A 7,349-nucleotide genomic window follows, 5' to 3' on the forward strand; every position below is an offset into this window, starting at 1 on the left:
AAAGAGAGAGGAGAAGAGGGAGATAAAGAGAAGAAAGAAAAGAAAGAAGGCAGGAAAGAGAAAGAGAGAAAAGGAGAAGGAGATGGTGAAAGAGGAGAGCGCGGAGGAGAGAGAGGGAGAGGAGATGGTGAAAGAGGGAGGCGAGGAGGAGGAAGAGAGGAGAGAGGAGATGTGAAGAGGAGAGCGGAGAGAGAGGGAGAAGAGATGGTGGAAAGAGAGAGGCGAGGAGAGAGAGGGAGAAGATGGTGGAAAGAGGAGGAGCGCAGGAGGAGAGAGAGGGAGAAGGAGATGGTGGAAAGGAGGAGGAGCGGGGAGAGAGAGAGAGAGAAGGAGATGGTGGAAAAGAGGAGGAGCGAGGAGGAGAGAGGGAGAAGGAGATGGTGGAAAGAGGAGGAGCGCGGAGGAGAGAGAGGGAGAAGAGATGTGGAAAGAGAGGAGCGAGGAGGAGAGAGGGAGAAGAGGGATGGTGGAAAGAGGAGGAGCGCAGAGGAGAGAGGGAGAAGGAGATTGGTGGAAAGAGGAGGAGCGCAGAGGAGAGAGAGGAGAAGGAGATGTGGAAAGAGGAGGAGCGCAGAGGAGAGAGGGAGAAGGAGTGGTGAAAGAGGAGGAGCGTAGAGAGAGAGAGGAGATGTGGAAAATTAGAGAGGAGCGCAGAGGAGAGAGAGGAGAAGAGAGTGGAAAGAGGAGGAGCGCAGAGGGAAGGAGAGGGAGAAGGAGATGTGAAAAGAGGAGCGCAGAGGAGAGGAGGAGAAGGAGATGTGGAAGAGGAGGAGCGGGAGAGGAGAGAGAAGAGAGAAGGAGATGTGGAAAGAGGAGGAGCGCAGAGGAGAGAGGGAGAAGGAGATGGTGGAAAGAGGAGGAGCGCGGAGGAGAGAGAGGGAGAAGAGATGGTGGAAGAGAGGAGGAGAGAGGGAGAAGGAGATGGTGGAAGAGGAGGACGCAGAGGAGAGAAGGGAGAAGGAGATGGTGTGAAAAGGGAGCTGAAGTCTGCAGAGGAGAGAGAGGGAGAAGGAGATGGTGGAAAGAGGAGGAGAGAGGGAGAAGGAGATGGTGGAAAGAGGAGGAGCGCAGTGGAGAGAGAGGGAGAAGGAGATGAGGGAGAAAAATAATATACTCTGTAGTAAAGATGTCTGCTATCACAGAGCCTCAAAAATGGAATTACATTATAAAGTTCCATCAATCATAAATGATCAGATGAGTTGTGGGTATGACAACTCATGCAGGGTGTTGGTGTGTACGCAATACGCATGACTCCTCTCCTATCATCAGTCTTACAGTGGAGACCCTGCTGACACAGTGGTAGCTGCCACCTCTAGAGTGAAAGTTCTGCCTCACAGGGATAGTCACCGTCCAGAGGGTGACACTCACTTCATCTTGACTGGAGGAAGATTTGGAATTGGTCCACCTGCTCATTGCCGTGTCTCAGAATGCCTGCCCCAAAAATCATATAAAGAGAGGCCCAGTTCAGTCTATACAAGACACTTATGTTAAGAGAGAGAGGGGGAGAGAGAGAGGGCGAAAGAGAGAGACTAACACTCACTAGGCTCCCTTGTGCCTCTGCAACAAAACCTCAGAGAGGACTATCAATCCTCTCACCATCCTAGCTGTTTCTATCTTCTATCCGTTCCATAGGAAGCCTCAAGCCAGAGATGACTTAGAATATTTTTTACATTTCATTTAATTTCACCTTTATTTAACTAGGTAAGCTAGTTGAGAACAAGTTCTCATTTGCAACTGCGACCTGGCCAAGATAAAGCATAGCAATTCRACACATACAACAACACAGAGTTACACATGGAGTAAACAAACATACAGTCAATAATACAATAGAACTAAAGAAAACAAAGTATATATACAGTGAGTGTAAATGAGGTAAGTTAAATGAGACAGCATTTGCTATGCCTGCATATTCTCTCTAAGAAAAAGACAAAGCCTAATTACACATTTATTGCTAAACTTAACTTCAGCCTAATGAGGACACTTATGATGTTAAGAAGGATGGTTAACTCTGGAATTTCGTCTGTTGCTACAGACGTAAGTTTTTTTTCTCTTTTTTTCGTACCCCATGGATTAAGAACAATCTTCAGAGCTCCCTACAACAGGATGTACTGGTGTCATTCCGGCAGGTCAGGTGCTGATTGAGGACCTCTCTGCTGATTGAGGACCTCTCTGCTGAGGAATGTGATTGTTTTTCTTCAGTGTGTTTTGATTTTTGTGTTCTCTTGAACTTTTTAAAGCTGTTTATTTTGTATTTTCTGGTGTATTTTCTGGTGTATTTTCTGGGGTATTTTCTAGTGTATAAATGGTGTATAATTGTAAGATGCAGGGTTCCCTTCTGAAAGAGACCTTGGTCTTAATGGGACTCCCTGTTAAAATAATAAATAATGAACACAACTATGAACACACAACTGAACTATGGACAGAAAACTCTGATCATACAACTATGGCCAACCAAACACATTTTTGTTGGTCTGAAGCTTTGTCTGAGGCCTCAGGGTCATCTCCAAGATCACTATAGACAAAATACCATATAGCCCCAAATGTGATGGTACTTTTAGGTGAAAWTGAATTACGCTTCSGGGCTTTCCTCTCTCCCACACAACCCCAGAACATCCATAAAGTCCAATCTGAGATCCTAATGGTTCATTTCTCTGGGAGAGAGGTTTCACCAGCTTTATGGACCYGATAGGACCATTATCAGATAACTGGACAAACCAAAAGTACAGTAGACATTCATCTTTACGTCACAATATTAACTCCAGAAATAGTATCTGGTAAAAGGCGTCCAGGGAAGACAGGAACGATCAGATTAATAAGTATTTTCTAAATGTCMGTTTTCTCTGGCTGTGACGTCTCCAGAAAACAATGCAGTGAATCTCAACAGATCTCAATAGAGACTTGACAGTTGTCCCGTGACAATCGAGTACTATGTGCTCTGGGCATTAGAAACTGTTCATTTAGTGTCTGATGTGTTGGACTGTTGGAGTTGTGTTGTCTCCTAGTGGAAGATGTGGACTTTGGTATATGATACAAGGAGTTTCTTGGGCCCACATCCTCGTCAAATTCACAAGGCCCGCCCCAATGCACCTGCTCTTTCCTGCTGCCAGCTCCATGGCAACGGAGCACCCACTGATGACAGCACACACAGGCACTTAGGCAGCTTAGCACTGGCTAGTGACACTGTATGTCTCCATGTGATGAAATATGGTTTTTCCATTCTATTGGACAGACMGGTATAGTAATACTCTATCTCTCACAGCATCCATTATGCAGTATGTGAAAGCATACAKGGAAAAAGGGMCTACTCTTGTTGCTAATGGGTACAAGAGTGGTCTATTTGTGGTCTTGTATGGCTCTGTTGATAGAGCATGGAGCTTGCAATGCCAGGGTTGTGGGTAAATTCCATGGGGGACCAGTACGACGAAATGTATGCACTCACTACTATAAGCCGTTCCGGATAAGAGTGTCTGCTAAATGACTAAACTGTCAAATCTAAGTGCTGTTATTCTGGCTGGATACGTCTGTTCACCTGCTTTAGCAACAATCGTCCTGGTTCTGTTTAAGATTTGCTTGAGGTTGCCCGCAGTGCACACCATGCAAATCTTTAGCATGATATTTCACTGACACGCTCACACAAGTTCAATGTAATTTCCTGCCTCCTGTAATCACATCAAATCCCTCTACACAAAGAGCATGTTATGGGAGCCGGGACAACATTTAAACTGTCAAAATGTCACCCATTGTCAGGCTGATGAGTGTGATTAGTTGACAGAGTTGACACCCGGTTTCTTTCCCTGTGTCTGTCCCAGGTCAGTGTCCCGTCGGCTGGGTCTAACCGTCTTCCAGAGGGTGTATAACTACCTGAAGGGAGCCAGGGAGAGGCAGGAGGATGAGGGGAGCATCAGACAGGCCCTAAGCAGCCTGGTGGAGAGGCCAGTGATGGCTTTGAAGTGACCAACAACTGTACTAGAGGAGCAGCTTCAAGGGAGCCAGAGAGGGAGCCCGGTGAAAAAATGTTCAACACTCCCCAACCTGCGATCATGTTGCCTATCCAAGCATTTCAGAAAAAGCACATCTTGTTGCTCTCCAGGACCAGGGTTGGTGACCTAGTAGATCAACAGAGATGACAGACATTTACTTCATGATAGACCAGGGTTGGTGACCTAGTAGATCAACAGAGATGACGGACATTTACTTCATGATAGACCAGGGTTGGTGACCTAGTAGATCAACAGAGATGACGGACATTTACTTCATGATAGACAGGGTTGGTGACCTAGTAGATCAACAGAGATGACGGACATTTACTTCATGATAGACCAGGGTTGGTGACCTAGTAGATCAACAGAGATGAGGACATTTACTTCATGATAGACCAGGGTTGGTGACCTAGTAGATCAACAGAGATGACGGACATTTACTTCATGATAGACCAGGGTTGGTGACCTAGTAGATAAACAGAGATGACGGCACATTTACTTCATGATAGACCAGGGTTGGTGACCTAGTAGATCAACAGAGATGACGGACATTTACTTCATGATAGACCAGGGTTGGTGACCTCGTAGATCAACAGAGATTACAGACATTTACTTCATGATAGACCAGGGTTGGTGACCTAGTAGATCAACAGAGATGACAGACATTTAATTCATATAGACCAGGGTTGGTGACCTAGTAGATCAACGAGATGACAGACATTTACTTCATGATAGACCAGGGTTGGTGACCTAGTAGATCAACAGAGATGACAGACATTTACTTCATGATAGACAGGGTTGCTGACCTAGTAGATCAACAGAGATGACGGACATTTACTTCATGATAGACCAGGGTTGGTGACCTAGTAGATCAACAGAGATTACAGACATTTACTTCATGATAGTTATTTTTTTTTTGTTCTTCCTGTCATTCCATCTAGAAGAACAAGCAATTAAATTAAATCAATATTGAATATTAGTGCATAGATTTTGGGCTATATTCTATCAGATCAACATAGTGGTTGTTTTGGCGGTGTCAGAGGGGGAACTGCATTAGAGCGTCAAAAAATCCACAAGCGGCTCATTTCGTTAGCTTGGCATGAATTTAATGCAACAAAACCACATGACTTTATAATCTGACAAATCCATGCAGCAACGTTAGAAGTTCATGCAGCGCATTCAAACATTCAAATGCATGATGTTCAGTTGTGTACACCTCGATTGGACAGATAGGCTATTATATACCCTATCCAAATGAACATGAAAACTATCAGGTATGAAGGTAAGACCCAGGCAAAAGACAGGTCAACGCAGGCAGGGGTCAGTAAACCAGGGTGGGCAACTGTACCGGACGGCAGGCAGGCTCAGGGTCAGGGCAGGCAGATGGTCAGGACGTGGCTCAGAGTCAGACAGGCAGGGTCAAAATCAGGAGGGCGAGAAAAAGAGAGACTGGGAAAGCAGGAGCTGAGAACAAAAACCGCTGGTTGACTTGACAAACAAGACAAGAAGGCAAACAGAGAACACAGGTATAAATACACAGGGGACAATGGGAAGATGGGCGACACCTGGAGGGGGTGGAGACAATCACGAAGAGGTGAAACAGATCAGGGTGTGACAAAAACATGCATTAGCCGACACTCTCTATCACAGTTTTGAACTTCTAACGCAGTAGGGATAATAAGGAGGGGAGTGGTTTGTTACACACAAGAGCAGCCGCTCACTTATTGGTCAGCTCATACAGCAGTTACACCTCCAACACCGCCAAACATCTGCTATGCGGGTGTTTGCCAACGCAGGTTAACACTCATTCGGATTGAATCGAGGCCTTACTTTCATCAGCAGTGCTCAGCAGTTCTCATATTAGCGTTATTAATGTAATGGCAAGGATGGGACTATTTCAGGTTGAATGCATTCAGTTGTGCAACTGACTAGGTTTCCGATTTCCCTATTTGATCTATCAGATGAATATGTTCTCTCTCTGTGTGTGTGTGTGTGTGTGTGTGTGTGTGTGTGTGTGTGTGTGTGTGTGGTGTGCTGGTGTGTGTGTGTGTGTGCTTGTGTGTGTTGTGTGTGTGTTGTGTGTGTGTGTGTGTGTGTGTGTGTGTGTGTGTGTGTGTGTGTGTGTGTGTGTGTGTGTGTGTGTATATTCCAACCTTTCATCTCCACACTGCATGGGTTTGTTTTTTGCTCTTTCATGTGAACCAGGAAACTCCCAGGAGTTCCCATAGTAACACCATATTAGTCTTGATCATCAAGCTGATGTTTTCATTGTGTGTTTCATCAAAATCTGCTCCAAGATATGGAAACCAAAAATATCTTAACAATTGTATAAATATGGAAATGATTTATGTTACCTGTCTGTATGTTCATAAAGCATACATGACACATCATAAACATGACATAACTATTAATTATGCTTRGTAGCTCTGTAATTCTCCAGAAATGGGATTACTGTTCTCTGCAAACTCATTAGAGACTATTGACTGTTTGATGACAACCAGGGAGAGAGTTATTGTTCTTTCTCATCTCATATAATTCCCATTTCAGACACATATAGAATAATGGCGTCAATAAGAGGTGGTATTGATTAAGCTGAGTGTGCATAGCTACTCTTGCCCCTGGGCTGAAGACAGGCCTGATTTCTGTACGGGCCTCTCCTCTCCAACATCAATAGTAATACTATTAGCATAACCTCTTATCTCTCCAAGGAACTGCACAGAATGTATGAATATTGGCCATTAAAAGTAAATGACTTCTGAAGACAGTCATTGCCTGGTCCTCTAACATCCTTTTAGATGTCTCTGTACTACAGACAGCCTTTTGCTTGACAATAAAGCATTTATGAAAATCCGGAGTTTGAGCACCAGCCTTTGATGTGAACTTTTAAGGACATGAAATATACAAGAAGTCCTCAAGTCATAGTCTAGCTACTAGAAGCTGTAGGAAAAACAGAGATACAGTGAAAAGAGAGAAGCTTCTSCCCGCATGCCAGTATGGATTCTCTGTTATCTCTGTTGTACAGTAAACTACTGGCTCGGATCTGAGGAAGGCCCGGCACGACGAGGGGAGGTGGGAGATCAAACTCTTTATATCTCTGTTGTACAGTAAACTGCGTCTTCTTAATTATGAGTCTGAAAATATTGTTCAATCATGGTAAGATGTGAGAATCTGATTGAGATGTTGGTGAAATGTTGTTGGTCGTTCACCATCACTCGCTCATTAATCTGTTAAACCTACAACAAAACACATTTTATGTCATGTTTTCTGGTTTTGTCGTGAAGATTGAAGCTGGAGGCATATCTGGAGTTTGATCAACCCACCTCCCCTCGTCATGCCGGGCCTTCCTCAGATCCGAGCGCGGAGTTACTG

At 44.6% G+C, this 7,349-nt stretch overlaps 1 protein-coding gene across 1 annotated transcript in view; it reads left to right on the plus strand.

The window, feature by feature from the left end:
* Positions 1 to 5,350, plus strand: part of LOC112078120 (serine/threonine-protein kinase Nek11-like) — a 7,782-nt gene extending 2,432 nt beyond the window's left edge. Inside the window, exon 2 of the mRNA XM_024144445.2 lies at positions 3,810 to 5,350. Within this exon, the coding sequence (XP_024000213.1) occupies positions 3,810 to 3,954 (145 nt within the window). The 3' untranslated portion in view covers positions 3,955 to 5,350. The remainder of the gene's footprint in view (positions 1 to 3,809) is intronic.
* The last annotated feature ends 1,999 nt before the right edge of the window (positions 5,351 to 7,349 follow it).

Source organism: Salvelinus sp. IW2-2015, unplaced genomic scaffold (assembly GCF_002910315.2).
Source record: "Salvelinus sp. IW2-2015 unplaced genomic scaffold, ASM291031v2 Un_scaffold5274, whole genome shotgun sequence".
Taxonomy (NCBI): Eukaryota; Metazoa; Chordata; class Actinopteri; order Salmoniformes; family Salmonidae; genus Salvelinus; species Salvelinus sp. IW2-2015.